This window comes from Tupaia chinensis, unplaced genomic scaffold (assembly GCF_000334495.1).
Source record: "Tupaia chinensis unplaced genomic scaffold, TupChi_1.0 Scaffold149831_1, whole genome shotgun sequence".
Classification (NCBI taxonomy): Eukaryota; Metazoa; Chordata; class Mammalia; order Scandentia; family Tupaiidae; genus Tupaia; species Tupaia belangeri.
Window position 1 is genome coordinate 1,640,989 of NW_006209676.1, and position 22,003 is coordinate 1,662,991.

The window sequence follows — 22,003 nt, forward strand, 5'->3', positions numbered from 1 at the left end:
ATATATATATGTTTTTTATCCTATGTTTGACCCTCAGCCCTTTCCCCCTCTCCCGTTTACACTATCTCTGCTATAAACAGTTGTCTTCCAGAAGGGTCATTAAAAATGCGATACCTGCGAGCAAAGGGAGAGGGGCCACGAGTCCAAAGTTTTTAACAATAGGGAACATAGATTCCATTCAAGGTTGGATCAAGGGTGGGTCTTGTGCAGTTCCGCAACTGTAGGTGAGTCTCCATGGAATACAGTTTCAGGAAAGCGGTTCTGGTAAGCAGAGATGACCATCAGTTGATGCGGCACATCACCCATCTTGTGATTAGCGGGAATGGTGTTGTGGGGATCTGCAGCGTGAGTCATCCTCGGGTATCTGGCTTCCCTAAGAATGGTAGGGTAGTTCCTATTCTTCCCTGAGGTAATGCAGGGCTGGTAACCATCATCTTCGGGGGCGCCGGGGGGGCTCGCCAGGTGCCACCGTCTTGGCGCGGGGCCCGGGGGAACGCGCTGAGCCCGGGAGGGTCCGCGTCCCGCCACCGGTTGCAGCCATGGCGTGGGGGGGTGTGGGGAAGGGCCTGCCTCCCGCCGCCGAACCTCAAATGCTTTTTGATGGCTGAACTAGAACCCCTTTCTAGGGCTTAAAAAGTTTTTTTTTTCTTAAGTTAAATCTTAATTTGGTTTAAAAATTGTTTAAAATTGAGACCAGCTGATGGCATAATGGTAATGTTGCTGGACTCCCATGTGGTTGACTGCAGTTCAAGTCCCAAAGTCCCAGACGGGTGGCTTAAAATTCCGGGAGCCTGGAGCCAGCAGGTGGTGTGGTGGTTAAGGTGCTGGACTCCCACATGGCTGCTGCAGTTCAAGTCCCGAACCTGGTGCCTTGCTTTCTCACTTTCTCTCTCTCTCTGTCTTTCTTTGGTAAAATTAAAAACATAAACAATAATAACAAAATAAATAAATATTGAAAAAAATTGTGGGAGCCAGCATGCATGTGTATGCTTGGCATGGTTTTCAAGCCATCAAAGTTGGGACTTGAACTGTATGTGGTTAGCCATGTGGGGGTCTGATTTCTTGTGTGTAGCACTTAACTGCCACGCTGCAGGGCTGGCCCCCTCCGTGTTGTGTTATTGAAGTTAATTTATGATGTTGCATGTACCAGTTCTTTTTAATCACTGAGTGCTTTTCCATCACATGAATATACATTTTTCTTTTTCTTTTTTTAAAAAATAATTATTTAATTTTATTTATTCATTTATTTTTAAAATTTTTACCTGAGAAAAATACACAGGGGGGTGTGTGTGTGAGAAAGCAAGCCACCCAGTCCGTATTCATACTGCAGTTGGCCACGTGGGAGTGTTCAGTGCCTTAACCAACTCGCCACCTACTGGTCCCCAGAATATACATTTTTCTTATCCACTTATCAGCTAATGGGCATAAGGAGTATGTTCTTTTTATTTTTGCTGTTGTGCAGGACCAGCAGGTGGTGTAGTGGGTATGTAGCTCGATGATCCTGTGTCCCACCACAGTTTGTCCTGGATCTGGTGGCTACAAACACACTGGCTGTGTGTGCTCAAGATCCCAGGGGGGAAATGAAGGAGGAAGGGGTTGCAGCCTAGTCATGCCCCCTGAGGGGTGATTTCTTGCTTTCTGTCTCCCTCCCTCTAGAGCAAGCACAAGCCTCCTATATAGCAAAAAAATCTCTCCGGAAAATAAAATGCTGCTGTGCACATTCACTTCTCTTTTATGAGGGAGGGAGATGATATTTTTGACAAGGTCTTACCATGTTGTGATTCTCCTGCCTTAGCCTTCAGTTAGCATTTGCTGTCTGTCACATCTAGCCTCTTTAGGTCTGGAAACTGAACTGGGTCTCCCAGCCTCACATAGTAGTGCCTTACTGCTTATGCCATCATGCTGGGTCCACATATGTTTTTCTTTGGGTAGGCCCTAGGAGTAAAATTACTGGGTTATATGGTAAATTTATGTTGTAACTTTTTAAGAAAGTATTAGACTGTTTCCTAGTGTGTGCTATTTTATATTTCAGTGGTGGTATCATATGTAAGTTTCCAGTTTCTCCAGATTCATCTCTTTGCCAACTTAGAATTGTCAGTTTGAATTTAGCCATTCTAATGGATGTATAGTAGTATGTTGTAACTTTACTTTCCCTAATAACAGATGATAGTGAGCATTTTTATTTTTTACTTGGAATAGGGCAAATGTGTCCACGGGAGAGTAAGGAAGGGACCAAGGGAAGAAAAAGCAGACAGACAGACACACACACACACACACACAACAGAGATGACGATGCAGCAGTCCCTTCTCCATTCTCCTCTCAAGATTTTGGTCATGGATGTACATGGAGCCAGTGTGTTCTTCAGGCCGCTGGATCTGGGACTTGATCTGTGCAGTTGGCATGTGGAATCTTGCTGCCTTAACTACTGTGCTGCCTGACTGGCAATTTTGAGCACATTTTCATGTGTTTATTATTTATATATTTTGTTTGGTGAAATGTTTATTATTTTTTTTCTACTTTTAATATGTGTCTTACTGATTTATATGAAGTTTTAAAAAATAATTTTGCTTATATACCCTTTCATCAGGTATGTAATTTATAAATATTTTCTCCCAATATCTGACTTTTTTTTTTGGAGAGATTTTTGCTATAGGGCGTGTGCACTGCCTAGACAGGGAGCGACAGAGAGATAGAAAGCGAGAAATCATCCCCCAGCGTGGATGGCTATGCCGCAGTCCCTTCTCCATTCTCCTCTCAGGATCTTGGACACGCATGCACACGCGCCCAGCATGAGTTTAAGCCACAGGGTCCGGGACTCGAACCGCTGTTGACTTTGTGGGAGTCCAGCGACATAGCCATTACGCCAGTTGCTGGTCCCCTGAAGCACAATTTTTATTACTGAGGAACTTATTTTATTCTTTTCCCTTTTGTGAATTGTACATTCAGGGTCACACCTAAGAACACCTTGCTCAACTCAAAGTCACAAAGATTTTTTTTTTTCCTCCTGTGTTTTTCCTAGAATTTTAATATTTTACCTCATTTTGATTTACTTTTTGTGTGTATTGTGAAGTAAGCACTTAAATTTGTAGGTATTTACAATTTAAATGCAAATTTTTTGGCATCTGGATATCACATTGTCCCCTGATGTATTGAAAGTCTTCTTTTGGGGCTGGCAGGTGGTGTGGTGGTTAAGGGTGCTGGATTCCTAAATGGCCAACCACGGTTTGATTCCCAGATGTGGCGGCTTGCTTTTCTCACTTCCTTTACACTCCCCTCATTCTGTCCCTCTCTGGTCAAATAGAAATAAGTAAATAAATAAAGTTGAATGAAAAAAAAATTCTTGAAGAAAAGAAAAAGATAATATACTTTCCACATTGAATTATCTGAGCATTCTTCTCAGACAAATCAGTTGACTATAAAAACATAAGTCCTTCTTTCTGGACTCTCAATTCTTTTAATCTATATGTCTATATTTTGCCATTACCACACTGTCTTGATTATTGCGGCTTTAGTATAAAGTTTGAAATTGGATAGTGTAAGTCTTCCAACTTTGCTGTTTTTCAAAATTGTTTTGGTTATCCTGTGTCTTCTATGATTCCATATGAAGTTTAGAATTATCCTGTCAGTTAAAAAAAAGCAACCTATGATTCTGATAAGGATTACATTGAACTTGAAGATGGCCAAAATTGGGGCTAGCAGGTGGCATGGTGGTTAAGGCAAACAGGACTCTTAAAACGGCTGACCATGGTTTGAGTCCTGGATCTAGTGACTTGCTTTCTCACCCCCCCCCCCCAATGAGTGCATGTCCTGTAGCAAATTATAAATAAGTAAATAATTTTTAAGAGAGGGTTTAAAATTGCCGTTTTGAAAGTTTTGAATCTTTCAGTTTATGAACATGAAGTGTGTCTTGGTTTATTTAGATTTCCTTTATCATTGCCATATAGTTATTGGCACAGAAGGGTTGTACTTTAAATTTTTTGTGTTTTGAATATATTCTTGATGCTATTGTGAATTAGGTTTTTAAAAATTATTCTGAATATTTATCACTAGGAAATACCACTGACTTGCATATATTAAGTTAATGCTGTGATCTTGCTAAAAACATATTATAATTTTGGTTTCTTGGGATTTTTCTATATATAATATATGACCATGTGATCTGTTATTAAACCAGTTTTTTCTTCTGTTTCAGTCTGGATGTTATTTATTTATTTTGGAATCTTCCTGTACTAGCTAGAACTTCAGGTATAGTTTTGAATACAAGTGTCAAAAACAGGGATCCTTTCCTTGTCCTGATCTTTGAGGGGAAAGCATTCAGCATATCTTTAAATACAAATGTTGACTGTAGGTTTTTAATACATTCCTGTTATCAAGTTAAAGCAGTTCTATTTATTTTTTTAAGGTTTTTGCTTTTGGGCCCATCCACTTGTGAGGACACACACACACACACACACACACACACACACAGAGAACTCTATTCTCCTCCCGGGATCTTGGGCGTGGGCACATACCCACACGTGTATGCACACACACAGGCACCCAATGTGAGTTTTAAGCCACTGGGTCTTTAAGTCACTGGGTCTGGGATTTGAACTCTGGTTGGCCATGTGGAAGTCCAGTGACATAACTGGTATGCCATTTGCTGGCCCCCTCTTCAGTTTTTAATTGAGCCTTTTGTGTGTGTTGGGGTCATTTGTATCATACTTGTCTATTTCGGGGCCAGCAGGTGGCATAGTGATTGAGGGTGCTGGACCTCCCACATGGCTGACTGTGGTTAGAGTCCTGGATCTGGTGGTTTGCTTTCTCACTTTGTCTCTCTCTCTCTGTGTCTCTATCTGGTCAAATTAAAATAAATGAATGAATAAATAAAATTAAATACGTAATTTTTAAAAAAGAAAATTTTCTATTTCACCTGGGTTATCTAATTTTTTGAACTGAAGTTGCTCATGTTTACCTAAGCATTTACATTTCTAGTGAAATTCATCTTATTGTTTATAAGTGGACAAAAGAGACAGGCAAACAGGGTGTTTTCCCCTACCCTCACCTATGGGTTATAGTCATGCAACAATCCTTTTATTCCATTTCTCCTTTCCATCAGGATTTTGGATGCACACACAGATGCACCCATCATGTTTTCTAAGCTGGTCAGGGTTGGTTTTTGAACCGTGGCCAGCTGTGTGGCATCTGGTTGTCAGTGCATAGTATTTTAATTTTATTCCTGATTGTGGTTACTTTGTATTTTTTTTTTTCCTAACTAAGGTTTGCCAAACTTTCTGATCTTTTTAAACAATCAACTTTCAACTTTTGGTTTTACTTACTTTTTTCCCTTTGGTTTTTCTGTTTTCTCTTTTTATTTGCTTATACTGCTTAGTTTGGATTGAGCTGGCTATTCTTCTCCCTATTAAGGTGAAAGAAAGCATAGGTTATTGACTTAACCTTTTTTTTTAAGTCATGATTTTAATAAATTTTTCTCTAAACATAGGACTTTAGGTACATCCCTTGTAGTTTTTTTTCATTAGGTACATTCCTTGTTTTTTTTTTTTTTTTTCATTCAGCATTTTCTGATTTCCTTTGTAATGCTTTTTGACTCATGAATTATTTAGGTATATGTTTAATTTCCAAATACTTAAATATCTTCCTGATTTCTTTCTGTTGATTTTAATTTCTGTTGTGGTTGGAGAACATTTCTTTTGTATGGTTTATGAAAAAAGAACTACTTCTTTGGGTTGGGAACCAAAGAGCAGTTGCTTCTTTCCACAGTAAGTAAGAGAGAGGGACTAGATATGCTTGTTTTCCTTTCCTTGTTTATGTGTATAGGTCATGTTTAATTGGAGAGTTATTTCAAGTTGGGAGAGCACTTTCAGTTTTGTACTATATTGGCGTTCTTAGGATACTTGTGGTTTATGACTGCGGTCATTTTGAATTCTGTCAGAAGAATTATGTCAGAAGTATTATGCCTTTTTCTTGGAAAAATTAAATGTAATTCTTTTTCTGTTTTGTATTTTGATTTTTTTATGAGAAAAATGGGAATAGTACTTATTAGTAAGCGAACATAATTTTTCTCTATTGTAATTAATTGTGCTCTTCTCCTTTCCTTAAAGTTCTTGATTAGTATAACCAGTATATTAAACACTGGACTTTTAAAATTAAGATGCCTTTGTATTGATTGATAGACACCCTCATGATAAACACCTTTAAGATTCTCTTATGAGGGCAGGAACTAAGTCTTTCTTATGCGTATCTTTCCCAGTGTCCAGCATAAAATGAAGAGTCAGTATAATGCATTTCGATGCATTACCATCTCGAGGTAATCTGGTAATTACCAGATTGAAGTCTCAGGGGCGCTGAGCCTAGTTTGCCTTTGGTGATTGGCTATTCCCATCTTTAACTTTATAACTTTTGAAGGAGGAGGAGAACCAGAACATACTGTTCGAGGGAGAGACACAGAATCAAGGAAGATTTTGGTTTGATATAAAAGAATGGGGAATATGGCATGGAAATGAAGTGAGCTACTCAATACTTTTCCATTTATTGTACGAATATTTTTTGTTATCTGGTCTGGTGAGTTTAACCTGTCTCAGTTTTGATAGATGACTTGTAATGCCTTCTTAACTCCAGTATATGAAACCATAAATTTACTAAAATCTTTGCTTTCCTCCTTCTTCCCCTTAGGACATTTGCTACAAGATCCTATTGCACCCACCAACTCCACCTGCCAGCACTATGTCTGCAAAACTTGTAAAGGCAAGAAAATGATGATGAAACCTTCATGTAGCTGGTGCAAAGACTATGAGCAGTTTGAGGAAAACAAGCAGTTAAGCATCCTAGTGAACTGCTACAAAAAACTATGTGAATATATAACACAGACTACATTGGCACGGGATATAATAGAAGCAGTCGACTGTTCTTCTGATATTTTGGCTTTGCTTAATGATGGATCACTGTTTTGTGAGGAGACAGAAAAACCCTCAGATTCATCCTTTACTTTGTGTTTGACACATTCCCCTTTACCTTCAACCTCAGAACCCACAATTGATCCTCAAGCTAGTTTATCTCCAATGTCTGAAAGCACCCTCAGCATTGCTATTGGCAGTTCTGTTATCAATGGTTTGCCTACTTATAATGGGCTATCAATAGATCGGTTTGGTATAAATATTCCTTCACCTGAACATTCAAATACAATTGATGTATGTAACACTGTTGACATAAAGACTGAGGATCTATCTGACAGCCTGCCACCTGTCTGTGACACGGTAGCCACTGACTTATGCTCCACAGGCATTGATATCTGCAGTTTCAGTGAAGACATAAAACCTGGTGACTCTCTGTTACTGAGTGTTGAGGAAGTACTCCGCAGCTTAGAAACTGTTTCAAATACAGAGGTTTGTTGTCCTAATTTGCAGCCGAATTTGGAAACCACTGTATCCAATGGACCTTTTCTGCAGCTCTCTTCCCAGTCTCTTAGCCATAATGTTTTTATGTCCACCAGTCCTGCACTTCATGGGTTATCATGTACAGCAGCAACTCCGAAGGTAGCAAAATTGAATAGAAAACGATCCAGATCAGAAAGCGACAGTGAGAAAGTTCAGCCACTTCCAATTTCTACCATTATCCGAGGCCCAACATTGGGGGCATCTGCTCCTGTGACAGTGAAACGGGAGAGCAAAATTTCTCTTCAACCTATAGCAACTGTTCCCAATGGAGGCACGACACCCAAAATCAGCAAAACTGTACTTTTGTCTACTAAAAGCATGAAAAAGAGTCATGAACATGGATCCAAGAAATCTCATTCTAAAACCAAGCCAGGTATTCTAAAAAAAGACAAAGCAGTAAAGGAAAAGATTCCTAGTCATCATTTTATGCCAGGAAGTCCTACCAAGACTGTATACAAAAAACCCCAGGAAAAGAAAGGGTGTAAATGTGGGCGAGCTACTCAAAATCCAAGTGTTCTTACATGCCGAGGCCAACGCTGCCCTTGCTACTCTAACCGCAAAGCCTGCTTAGATTGTATATGTCGTGGCTGCCAAAACTCCTATATGGCCAATGGGGAGAAGAAGCTGGAGGCATTTGCTGTGCCAGAAAAGGCCTTGGAGCAGACCAGGCTCACTTTGGGCATTAATGTGACTAGCATTGCTGTGCGTAATGCGAGTACCAGCACCAGTGTAATTAATGTCACAGGGTCCCCAGTAACGACGTTTTTAGCTGCCAGTACACATGATGATAAAAGTTTGGATGAAGCTATAGACATGAGATTCGACTGTTAAATCAGTGGGTCTTAAAACCTACCTCTGGTAGGGAAATAGCTACAGTTTTACGGCAGCTATGGTTCTGTTGGTTTAACTTGCCGGAGCTCCTGCATATAGATCACTTGTATCAAGTGTTTTCATTGCTAAGTTATATGTGTTAGTGTCGGGGAAATAGTTTGCAGATAATGGAGGAGTAACCCTACATCTATATGTCCTTAGTTCTTACAGAACCTCATAGTTTGAGAAGAAATGCTGATGCAACTGATTTATACAGAATGAACTTTGGCAAGGAAAATAACATTAACCTCATTGTTTATGGTCATGCTTTGTGCATAATCAAAGTTGATGATTAAATGTAAGGAAGTGGTATCTAGTCAGTCCATAAAGATTGCGCTTTTTTTTTTTTTTTTTTCCCCTCGGGCGTGGAAAAGTAGCCATTAGTTTGTTCAGGAGACTCAGTGCTGTCTTCAGTTGCCATTGATGTTCCTCCTGTTGAAAAGCTGATGTGTCCAGCTCAACCTTTGTGCTGACATACCATTTCTGATCATGAAAATTGGCTACTGGTGTATGTAGCAGTTCTTAAATCAGCAGTATTATGAAAGGAAATTTGCCCCTCATTAGAATGTTTAAGAAATCTGTCTTTTGAAAAAGTGAACAAATTCTGTCAGACTACAGATGTTTAGCTGTTTATGTTACAAAACTAGAGTTGAGCCTCTTCAGTCTGACTCATTTCTAGGGAAAAAAAAAATTCTAAATCTTTCCTTCACTTTGAGCAATGTTCCAATTGGGTAAATGAAGTAGAGAAGAGCAGTTTTATTCGGAAGGTAATTGAATTTAAACTATAATATGTGACACAATTTTTGAAAAAAACTATAAAAGTGTTTTATTTGTAAATTGGGATTTATTTAAAGTGATTTTGTAATAATGCCCCAAAACTTATCTAGAGTTATACATTATACTTAATGCCATTGGCCACTTGTTTTTTTTTTTTTTGTTTCTTCTAACCTATACTTTGTCACAGACTTATTTTGAATATGCTCCTATTTTTTTAAGGGTGCTATTCATTATGAAGGTTTCTTTGTAGAGGCCTAATAAAAATGTCTTTTTAAGAAGCCTGTGCATTTAGGTAGGTTTAAACCTAGGAGGATTTTCTTTAGAATGCTCTTTTGCATGTAAAGCACAAACTATGTTTCAGTTTAAATGCACTCCTTCCCTTTAATTTTTATGGGGAAGACAAGTGAGTCACAGACATTCTGTTGAAGGGATATCTAGTCAGTTGCTTGAGAGAGCACAGCCCAAATAAAACAAAGACTGACTAAGTGTAAAGAAATAACCTTAAGATTTTAAAGAAGAGTTGCTGCTTTGTCAGTGCTTATTTAAAGAAAAATACTGCTGGAATATTTCCCATTTCTACTACGTTCACCATCTCTAGTAAGATCTGACATACGTTGAAGTTACGTTTTGATTTGGCACACAGCATGTTCAATGATGGTTACTCGCCTAGTATAAGACACGGAGAAGAAACCTTTGGACACAGAGCAGATGACACCTCCTTCAGTTTTGTAGTGTATCCCGGTGTCATTTTCTGTGAATGTGGTCAGGTAGAATTGTTTCTGTTGTTGTTGGGCTTTCTGTTTTTTTTTTTTTTTTTTTTTTTTTCTGTTTGTTTGTTTTGTTTTTATTTTGATTTTTTTTCTCGGTCTCTCTTGGTGGGGTGGGGGTGGGCTAAAGCCATAGGAAGAAAAATGTGATGTATGTGTCCAGTATGTACTATTTTGTTTTTGTTTTGCAAGAAGAGTTGAACTATTTTTGATAACAAGAGTAAATGGTGGAAAATGCTTCTTAGTTGTCTTGTCTTTATTTGCTTTCCAAATTTTGGAATTTTATTTAATTCCTTTAAGTGTTAGCAGTGTCTTATGAAATATGTATTTACCTAAAGTTTTGTAACAATTTTGTGTTGAACCCAGATGCCCTGCTATATAAATTTGTAAATCTGTTCTTTATTCACTAATGATCACTGCAAAAATGACTAGAAATGAGATTGTACACATGGATGATTAGGATATATTTTACAAATCTCCCAAATTTTCCTAATATTATGATCCTAAAAATCATAGAGAACTTTATTGATTCCCAAGTTTGATAATCTTAGTTTTGTGTTTTTTGATGCATGGGAGGTTGGCAATATAGACAAAGTGGAAATCATTAGTATGTGAGGGACTTGATTGTTATGTGAATATTGCCAATGATGAATTCAGGTTGTTTTTAGCACAAGTTTCTCTTTTTTATGCTGGTATTCTCACTGCCACATTTTTTGAAACCTGTATTACACCTTAAATCTATCAATAAATGATAGTTTTCTAATTCTATGTTGTAGAATACTGAGGAGTTTGGGATAAAATGCTCTGGAGGGTTTGTATTACATACATTTGGGGAAAAGTAAGTAATTACAGTGCCTTGATTTCTGTATTTTCTTTATACCATGAGTTATTTAGGAATGATGATCAGTGACTAAGGGGTGATTGAGAGGTTATTAGTGAAATAACTAGATTTATTTCAGGATTTGAAACCACTGAAATAATAATAGCATTTAATATGACATATCTTGAATGTTCTTTTGAGTTCTTGTTACTAAAGTAAATGCTCCAATGATCTTTTACCTTACAAATTGTTTTAGGGTTGACAACTTACCTTTTGATAAGCTTCATGAGTTTATCTTTCCATGTAGAGTTACTATGGTCCTATAGCAAGGATTCCTTTTAGTTCTTTGTAGTTTTCATTTTCTTAAGACAACTCCGTGGTGATCTTGCTGAAGAAAAGTTTTATGACAATCAGATGAAATATAAAATAGACTTTTCCCATATCATAGGTAACAAATGCTGTAGGAAAATATTGAATTCAAAGTATAATATATGTGTACTTTTTTTGGGGGGGGAGGTTTTTGCTATGGGGTGTGCGTGCTTGCCAGACAGGCAGAGACAGACAGACAGTGAGAAATCACCCCCCAGGGGGCATGGCCATGCCACAATCCCTTCTCCGTTCTCTTCTTGGGATCTTGGGCACGCACGCACACGCGCCTGGCGTGAGTTTTAAGCCAGTATGTCCAGGATGCGAACTGCAGCCGACTACATGGGAGTCCAGTGACATAGCCATTACACTAACTGCTGGTCCCTCTAATATTTTAATCTTATACTTGAATTGCATTTTATATTTTTTCCTCCTCTTAAAATAATGAAATTTTAGGTCCCTAATACCTGCAGTTACTTTAAAATACTACATTACACGAGGAGATAAGGCTAAAGTTCTCTTGAATACCTTGAGCCTTTCACTTCCAAACCCTGGTCCTCTTCCCTGGCTCCAGAGGAAATCACTTCTCAGTATAAGATATTCTATACTTGTTTTTGTTTGTTTGTTTTTTTTGAGAGGTTTTTGGAATAAGGTGCATGCGCTTGCCAGAGAGAAAGTGAAACATCACCCTCCAAGAGGGATGGCCCTCCACTTAGTCTCCTCTCGGGATCTTGGGCCAGCACACACACACATGCGCACTGTGAGTTTAAGCCACCAGGTCCGGGACTCTTAACTGCTGTCGACTACATGGGAGTCCAGCGACGTAGCCATTATGCCATCTGCTGGTCCCTAGACCTTCTAAAAAATAGTTTTCCCAGGGATTCTAAGATACATTTTTTTTTTTTTTGAAACTCAAGCTTGTTTATGGTGTTAATCTTTCAGACATAAAAATAAGTGCAAATGTGATTAAAGCCAAGTGTGTAGTAATTACGTATTTCGTAATTGACAACTTTATTTAGTTTTGCGAAAAAGGAAAACAAAATCATGCAGCCTTCACTTAAACACACATTAACATTTTCAAAAGCTGAGCAATCGATTTATCTCATGTGATCATTCTAGTTTTATAAACACTTTGAATGGGGTATTGACATAGATACAATGCAGGGAAGATATACAGAAGTTTATGCCATTGCTTTGGCAATTAATGCTATGCTGTGAAATTCATTTGTCACTGATTTGCATCAAGGGGCCTAGGATATTGTAACAACTTGACATTTCTAGTTCGGTAATCATGATTAGTTACATTTGGCATTATCTTTAGAGGAAAGTTAAATATTAGGTCAGTAAAGTCATGATGCGTTTTTTGCGTTTTGCATTGAAAAACGCATCATGACTTTTCTGATGACCCAATACATACTAGCTTAGTACCTCAGAATTCACATTCCTTGCATTCAGCTCTAATAAAGGAATACAGTGAAACACATTCTTAAAATTGTTGAAAATATGGTAGTTTCAGTACAACTAAATTAAAATAGCATATCTTAAATGGAATAGTATTGGTAGTTGTACTTTTCTAACTATAGACCTCTAAACCCAGATATTGACCAGAGTGAAAGCAAGAGTGACTTAAGTAAGGAGAAACAAGGTTAAAAAATAAAATAAGAGAAAAAGTGTATCAACACTGAATTTTATTTTCTTTTTTTTGTTGACTCTTAGAAACAGGTTAGATCATTATTAATAAAAAAACCTTTTAACCAAATTTGGCCTCTACACATACTACCTTTTTTATATTTCTCCCTGAAATAAAGTTGTTGCTTTCCTTTTCTAGTAAAGGCTGTATAGGATTGATGCTGAATTTCATGTATCACATAAATAATCCTAAGTTATCAGTGTGTGTAAGTTACTGTATACAGTGTTTCTTAAAAATTTAGTTTTATTCTTTTCTGTGAACTATTAGTTGTAATAGTCTTATCGCTTTGACAGTTAAATAGAAGATTAGTTCTAATCATGAAGATTACAAAAAGGGAAACTGGGAAGATTTGTGGCAAGCACTAGTTTTATAAACACTTTGAATGGGGTATTGACATAGATACAATGCAGGGAAGATATACAGAAGTTTATGCCATTGCTTTGGCAATTAATGCTATGCTGTGAAATTCATTTGTCACTGATTTGCATCAAGGGGCCTAGGATATTGTAACAACTTGACATTTCTAGTTCGGTAATCATGATTAGTTACATTTGGCATTATCTTTAGAGGAAAGTTAAATATTAGGTCAGTAAAGTCATGATGCGTTTTTTGCGTTTTGCATTGAAAAACGCATCATGACTTTTCTGATGACCCAATACATACTAGCTTAGTACCTCAGAATTCACATTCCTTGCATTCAGCTCTAATAAAGGAATACAGTGAAACACATTCTTAAAATTGTTGAAAATATGGTAGTTTCAGTACAACTAAATTAAAATAGCATATCTTAAATGGAATAGTATTGGTAGTTGTACTTTTCTAACTATAGACCTCTAAACCCAGATATTGACCAGAGTGAAAGCAAGAGTGACTTAAGTAAGGAGAAACAAGGTTAAAAAATAAAATAAGAGAAAAAGTGTATCAACACTGAATTTTATTTTCTTTTTTTTGTTGACTCTTAGAAACAGGTTAGATCATTATTAATAAAAAAACCTTTTAACCAAATTTGGCCTCTACACATACTACCTTTTTTATATTTCTCCCTGAAATAAAGTTGTTGCTTTCCTTTTCTAGTAAAGGCTGTATAGGATTGATGCTGAATTTCATGTATCACATAAATAATCCTAAGTTATCAGTGTGTGTAAGTTACTGTATACAGTGTTTCTTAAAAATTTAGTTTTATTCTTTTCTGTGAACTATTAGTTGTAATAGTCTTATCGCTTTGACAGTTAAATAGAAGATTAGTTCTAATCATGAAGATTACAAAAAGGGAAACTGGGAAGATTTGTGGCAAGCAAATTTTACTGTAGTAGTTGATGGTACATTTCCTAAATTCTCCTTTTCTCCACTATTTGGCAACCATAGCCCAAAGTTTGATTATTTCAATGTATGTCCTTTATACCACCAAAAGGAGGGACTGAAGTGACACTTTTAGGATTGTAATTAAAAAAAATTATGGAGGAAAATTTGATGACTGAAAGTTACTAGAGAGTTTTTACCTATTTGAGAACTGTCCATTAAAAAAGTTTCTTTTCAAGGATATTATAGAGTTTGGCTGCACTTGGGTTCCTAAAAAACATAATGTATGATTCTATAATGAGCATACCTGCCACTGCAGGAAACAACAGTTGTCTTTTATGGGCGCACCATTGTTTTTAAATTCTGTGATAAACACTGGAGTAAATGAAATAGATGAAAAATGAGTTTCTTTCCAATGTGAAGGAAAGATTAGGTTAAGCCTTGACTTTTGGCCTAGTCTAGTATTTATTATCATCATTACCTCTCCAAGTAGGCCTTCTGATAGGAAGTGAAGATGGTGCATCAACTAATTTGAATATTAATAAATCAAGTTTTCCATAGATGTTAGATAAAAAGGTCTTTTAAGTATGAGTCAAATTCTGTATTTGTGTTCATTTGAGAAATTTTTTTCTTTAGATTGGGAGGTTGACAGGCTTGCTAGCAAAGTTGGAAGGCCCAGTGGTTACGGTTCCTGAGGATGTAAAGTGACTAGCAGTTTGGCAGGTCATTGTAAAATTACATTAAGCCAAGTAAGTTCAAGATCTTTGAACTCCAGTACACATACATAATATTTAAAAGAAGTCTCTGAGATGTTTTGGCAGTGCTTTTATTACTAGGGCTCAGTCAATTCTGGAAGCCCTTATACTGCTTTTTCAAGTCACAGAATTTTTTGACTCAAGTTTTCTGCAAATGAAGATTTCTTCTAGGCTCCATGGGAGCTCTGAGTGGGCCTCAGTGATACTGGCCAACACTGAGGCAACTTCTGCTTCTGTGCAGAGAACTTTGCTTGACACTGTCCCTAAGAGATCCTTGGTAATTCAGCGGTGTTGAATATTGATTTGCAGATTTTGAAGGTGATGGCACGTCATGCACGTTCAAGGAAGAGCTCTGCAGGGAGTTTGAGGCAAATTGGACTGATCTCCTAGTGTATCCAGAGCTATTGCCTAAATACTTTTAAAGTTCCTAGTGCAGATACACACTTGGATAAATCAAAGCCTTTAAAAAGCAGAATGCAAACTTGAGCATCTCTTCGGAAGAAAAACACACTTTGTCCTTTTACATAGATGTTGGCAGCTACTCTTCATCCACGGACTGAAGAGTCCCACATTTCTCTGGAAGGCTTGTGGTTACTGTTTTACTGCCTTTGTTTCCAAATTCAGAAGGTGAGGCAGGTTCATCTGTTTCATAATCTTCAAGGGAGCTTTAAAAAAAACAAAATTGAGTTACTTTTTTTTTTGGTAATTTTGTGTTGTGTGTGTGCACACATGGGAGAATCACTGTTGATGGTCTTGTCACTTCATGATTCCCTTTTTCCAGCCCCTCTATCTTCTCAAGATCTTAGGCATGAGTGCCTAACATGTTTTCAGATAGACCCAGGGATCTGAACCCATGGCTGGCCATGACTGCCACCATGCTGGGCCAGGTTTGTTTATTTTTTTTGCCAGAGGGAGTGTGCACTCAACAGAAAGAGACCCCCCTCCCCCCATGGGGTGTGGTCACACTACAACTCTTTTTTTCCTCCATTTCTTCATCCTTTCAGGATTTTGGGTAAGCACCCTGACGTGTTTTTCAAGCCCTGGGCAGGGACTCGAACTGTGCAGCAGCCATGTGGGTAGGCTCCAGCTCCCTGTGCATAGCACTTACTGTACTATGGGCCAGTCACAGTACTGATATTTTAAAAAGTTTCAAAGTTTGGGTAAAAGTCAATATAGCTAGCCAGATATTGAAGACCAGCTTGCGAAGGTATCCTTGATTACTAAATAGCAGTTAAAACTACTGAGTGGTCCTGGAGGGCACAACTGGGGGAAAACTTATTTCTCTGCCTGTTCTGCATAGCACAGAATAGAATTTGTTGAAACTGTTCTATCAAGCTTTCCCTAGAGGCCTTGGTGGGAATGGGAGCATTATGGATGGTTCTACGTTAGGGTGCATTTGAGGTCCATAAAGTAATGAGCTTTGGATGAATGTTTTCATTAAAGTGGTTTCCATTGCAAGCATGGGGAACTTTCTTAACCTCAGATTGCTCTCAGCTTCCCTCTAAGGCTTCCCAAGAAGCACATCTTTAAGTATGTACATATACCAAAGCTCATTCATGGATTTCCCTCCATTCTACCTTGCTGAACTTCATGGCACACCTAAATGTTCATGATGGAAGAACTCTGCTCACTCCTGATGTCCCTGAATTCCTATCCTCCAGGCTTGCTACCTGAGATTGGCTTTATACAGAGAGAACAAATTTTATATTGGAAATTGTGGCTTATTGGAGTACTGTTAAATCAAGGCTACCTCTGAACCCAGATCAATATACACAATCATTAGCAATGTATTATTTTTTATTTTTTATTTTGATTTGCTACAGGGTGGGTGCACTCACCAAAGGACACAGAGAAAGTAATAAGGCACCCCCTGGGGGTGACAGTGCAATCCGTTCTCCATTCTCAGGATTTTGGGCATGCTAGGTCTAGGACTCGAACCACAGCCAGCCATGTGGGATCCTGCCACTTTAACAACCATCTTACCTGGCTGGCCCATCTATTAGGTTTTTTAAAATTATTATTTAAAGAATCATTTAACTTAATTTCTTTAAATTTGACCACAGAGGGGGAGAGGGAAAGTGAGAAAGTAAGCCACCAGGTCCAGGACTCAACTGCAGTCAGCCATGTGGGAGTCCAGCACCTTAACCACCACGCCACCTGCCAGCCCTTCTATCAGTTTTTTAACACCACTGACTTAGTCTTGTTATCCTTTACAGGGGCTTTTTGCATTTGAGCAGAAAACCCTGGACATGTCTCTTCATCAACAAGATACCAAGGCTGACTAGTGGGGAAAAATGTGCCGAGACAGGTATATCCAATAGGTGGCACTTACTCTAACATTTTTGAATAGAGGTTAAAGGAGGTTGAACTTTTAAAAAAGTCTACCTGATAGGAAATTGTCCCTCATAAATACCAGTATACGGTACTATAAAAAATAATGTGCAACTTAATCATTTTGCAAAAATACTCCCATTCTTGTTTCCTTTTCCCATTTCTCCTTGGGGCCTCAGTGGAACTGTGATATGCTGGAAATGGAGGCTTTAGGAGGGTAACTGCTAATGGGAGTGAACTGGCTGAAGGCATAGCCTCCATTTTTGGGAACAAAATTCTTTTTTGGAGAGCTTTTTGCTATAGGGTGCATGCCCTCATCCAGAAAGAGCGAGAAATCACTCCCTGGTGGGGATAGCCATGCTGCAATCCCTTCTCCATTCTCAGGGTGGGATCCTGGGCAGGCACACACAGGCACCCGGAGTGAGTTTAAACCGCCAGGACCACGGTCGACTACGTGGGAGTATAGCGACACAACCATTACGCCAGCTGCTGGTCCTGGAAACAAAGTTCTCAAAAGTTCATTTAAGCAGTTCATTTTCAGACTCTTCTTATTTCCTGTCACAACGTAAAGCACTTCCCTTTGGTGCCCTAACTTGCTGTCTGGAATCTTACAGTGTTTTCAGTACCTCATGTAGGTCTGGGAATAAGATATTTTTTTGGAGTTAAGTCTGAAATGAGACTCATTAAGTAAATGTTCAAACTTGTTGCTAAGCATAAGCCAAATGCTAGGAATACAAAGATGAGGAAGACTGAATCAGCCCCCTGAGCATTGGAGGCCTAATGGAGGCCATCTGGAATAGTGATTTAAGGGATTAGCTTTAGAACACAGATTCCAGTCTGGGTTTGATCACTTACTATGACTTTGGGTATGTTTCTTAATCCGTCTGCATCAGTTTCCTCAACTAATGACAGTTCCTACTCCTCCATCAGGGTGGAAGTGGAGATTAGGGCAAGAGATCATAAATTTTTGTAAAATGTTACTATTTTCATGTTGGAGAAGTACTGGGGCTTATTGGAGCATGGTAACATCTACTGGGGTGTTGGGTCACAATTATTTTTAGTATGTTATTTGCAAATTTAAAATTTACATAAAGGGGCTTATTAGCATTTTTTGTTGGTATCCTGGAGTCTTCTCTTATTGGCAATGTCTGAGGACAGAATAATCTTTAAAGAGCGTTGAGTGGGACTCTTATCACTCCCTTAACCTTTTTCAATGGTTTACTTAGGCTCTGCATGATCTGGCCCCTGCTAAACCTTCCTACCACATTTCCTTTTGTTGCTTACTGTATTTTGGCTATTAACCTTTCAGAGTTTTCCATGTTTCCTACCTCAGAGTCATTGCACAAAATTTTCCCTCTGCCTAGGACATTTTTGCTTTTTCTTTTTAAAGGTTTTGCCATAGGATGCATGTGCTCGAGGAGGGGCAGGCAGGGGAGATATCACCCTCGAGGGGGTGGCCATACCACAGTTACTTCTCCATTCTCTAAGGATTTTGGGTATGCGCACGCACACACGCCTGGTGTGATTTTCAAGCTGTGGAAGGCCTGTGCAAGTCCAGTGCCTTAACCACTGTGCCATCTGCTGGCCCCTTGCTTCCTCTTTTTTCCTAACATTCCTTTTCAACCTTTAGGTCTCATCACCTCACAAAAGACTTCCATTAGCACCTTCAATTGCAACCTCTCCCAATTACTGGTCTATTTGCTTCCTTTATCATTATATAATTAAAAGACTGTCATTGCTACTTGAATATAAAATGTCCATTTTATAACTAATTTCCTTGGCTTTTAGTCTCAAAATGAACTGTATCGTGGAAAGTGATGTCCTAATTCCCTTGTGAAGTGATGTGTAGAGTTGCTGGGGAAGAACGATTTGTAACAGGATGCAGAAGTCATCTTGAGGTTACTTAAAATCATTTGTGAGAGTCTTAATTTTTATCCTGCTTTTTAAGAATTCTTGAGAACACGGAGTGAGTACATTAACTCACTTCAGACCACTTCTGGGACTGTGGTATGGCCACCCCCTCAAGGGTGGTATCTCCCCTGCCTGCCCCACCTCAAGCACATGCACCCTATGGCAAAAACCTAAAAAAAAAACATAAAAAACAATTGCAGTTGTAGGTCACTGGGATTCCTTTGGGCCCAAATGAAGATTGTTTTATGAGGCATTCTGTTCATTAAACTGGTCACTTTTCAGTCAGCAGAGGGTTCAGAGGATTAAAGCAGTACTCAAAGGATTCAGTTTACTAGAAATCATAGGTATAAAATTGAGGAACAATTTTTAAAATATAATAGTGCTAACATGAGGGACAGTAATGGCTCATGTAATTTTGCCTTAAAAACCTATTTCCCTAAGTAAGTTTTCCCTATCAGATGAGCAATTACTGGGCAAAAAGTATTAAGGCTGTTTCTGCAGATCTTTGACGTAGAAATACACTAGGTGACATGAGCAGAGAGTAATTGGCTATATGTGGTCTTACAAAGGATTATATGCATTTTCAGGGTTTTGCCTAGCCATGATGTGATTCCAGTTTCTGGGGATTATGACTTTAAAGGGACCAAAGGATAGAATACTTGATTTAGGACTTGTCTGGGGACATTTACAACGTATGTTGGCTATAGACATACAGTACAGTTCTCTAATTGCATGTGAAATTTTTTTTTTTTTAATTTGTCAGGGCATGTGTAGTTGCTAGAGAAAGATAGGCTGGGGGTGAGAAAACACCCCTGTAGCAACGGTCACGCCACATCCCTTCTCCATCTCTCTCTCTCAGAATTTTAGGCATGTACAAATACGTACCCTGCAAGTTTCTCAAGCCACTGAGTCCAGGACTCAAATTGTGTAGTCAGTCAGTAGGAATCCAGCTGCCTTAACCCCTATGCCACATGGATTTTATCTTTATACTTTAAAAAGATATACTAAGAAATTTATATGAAATGGATTAACAAATATTTTAGAAGCTTGATATTTTGGTTCACTGAACTTCCTTAACCCATACAGTGACTAGAAAAATCTTTTCTTTCAACTCTAAGTTTTTTAATATGTACCTACTATTTTCCTTCCTCAGAAAGTTGATCTCACTTCAGTTTCATGTCTGAGGAGCTTCTATGTTTGCTCAGAGTCACCAGCTTAGTCAACTTAATTTTTCTTGTGGCTGTAGATAGTATAAAGATTTGTGATAAGTATTTCCTAATTAGGAACTTGAAAGAGGGAGGGACAGGGTTTCATTCCTTTTTACACATTTTATTTGCCTAGCATAGGGTAGATACCAGTAAACATTGATAGGAATAAAAATTGGGCTTTATTTCTTTTTTCAATGTAGATAAAAATAAAAATTATTTTATGTCTATGTAAAGGGACCTAAAATATTGAGCTTGGTACAAACAACAAAGACTCAAAACTATTTTATCTATAAAATTCTGAGTTATGCTTTGAAATGTTAATTCTCTCTGTACCCTGCATTCCTAGATGATTGCTTCAGTTAGTTTCTGGCTGGTCTTTGCCTATGGTGTCTTATTTTCCAGTATGATGAAAGTATAATAAATGTAGAAGACTTAGAGTAATTCATTTACCTTTATATTTAAAGGGAAATGCTACCTTTAAAAACATTTAGTGGATGGAGCTAGATGGTGGTGTAGTGGTAAGATGTAATTCTGTGTGGGACCAGCAGTTGGCATAATGGCTATGTTGCTGGGCTCCCATGTAGTCAACTGCGGTTGGAGTCCTGGACTGGCAGCTTAAACTCATGCCGGGTGTGTGTGCGTGCATGCTCAAGATCCCAAGAGGAAAATGGAGGAGAAGGGACTGTGGCGTAGCCATCACCCCTGGGGGGTGATTTCTCACTTTCTATCTGTCTGTCTGTCTCTGTCTTTCTGGTGAGTACATGCGCCCTATAGCAAAAACCTCCCCCCATCTCCCAAGAAATGTAATTCTGTGTGAGGCAATCCCACGTGGGAAAGTTCCCAGTTCAAGTTTAGGACATCTCTGAGTATGTGGGGCACACATACTTACTTGCCCATGATGCACTGCTGGCTGAAGGCTGGGAGTAGATTGCATTATTAGGACCTTGTTGGGAGTACTTTGTCTCCCACAACTCCCTCTCTCAAAGGAAGGAAGAGAGAAGGAATGGAAGAAAACCACTCAGAAAATAATTCTAAACTGCCTAAATGTTCAGTAGGAAAATGGATATGGGTTATTGGAATTAATACTTGGCAAAACACACCAAATCATTAAAAGTCATGTTTCTTCACATACTAGTAACATCAAATCTCAAAAAAGAAAGAATGGTTATCTGAAACATTAGAAATAAGGGGCCATTTTAATCTATATAATTTTTTGCAGGAAGCTTTTATTTTCTGTAAATTATAAAAAGACTCCTAGAATAAAAAGCAAAATGGTGCTTTAAAAAAATATTTAATTTTATTATCTTTCTCATTTATTTATTTTTGCTATAGGGCACATGCACTCAGCAGAGAAAGACAGAGACAGAAAGTGAGAAAGCAAGTGGCCAGGTCTGGGACTTGAGCCACGGTCAGCCATGTGGGAGTCCAGCACCTTAACCACCACACCACCTGCTGGCCCTCAATTTGTTTAATCTGAATTACTCAAATACAAAGCCATTGGTAAAACACCAGAATATCCTATAAGAAAGCATTTTTAAGATAATGTAAAAGGCTCTTAATTAAAAATCTGAGGGCTGGGCCTGTAGCCTACTGGCTAAGGGAGCCATATTCTACATGCTAAGTGTGGTTTGAATCTCAGTCCCACAAGCCTGAAAAACATGCCAGGCACATGCCACACATGCTTGTGTGTGTCCCAAGTCCTGATGGTATGGAGAGGTGCAAGAGAAAGGATTGCACTGTGGGTGTACCCCATTGGGTGTGTGCTCTCTCTCTCT

General features: G+C 38.4%; 2 protein-coding genes across 3 annotated transcripts in view; one reads left to right on the forward strand and one right to left on the reverse strand.

Annotated features, from left to right (window-relative positions):
• The window catches only part of MSL2 (MSL complex subunit 2), a 40,840-nt gene extending 30,224 nt beyond the window's left edge, over positions 1–10,616 (forward strand). Inside the window, exon 2 of the mRNA XM_006171545.2 lies at positions 6,674–10,616. Within this exon, the coding sequence (XP_006171607.1) occupies positions 6,674–8,265 (1,592 nt within the window). The 3' untranslated portion in view covers positions 8,266–10,616. The remainder of the gene's footprint in view (positions 1–6,673) is intronic.
• A 3,013-nt stretch (positions 10,617–13,629) lies between these two features.
• PPP2R3A (protein phosphatase 2 regulatory subunit B''alpha) overlaps positions 13,630–22,003 on the reverse strand; it is a 228,302-nt gene continuing 219,928 nt past the window's right edge. For both annotated transcript variants that reach the window (XM_006171546.3, XM_006171547.3), the window contains one exon: positions 13,630–15,443. In XM_006171546.3, coding sequence (XP_006171608.1) covers positions 15,317–15,443 — 127 coding nt within the window. In that variant the 3' untranslated portion in view covers positions 13,630–15,316. The remainder of the gene's footprint in view (positions 15,444–22,003) is intronic.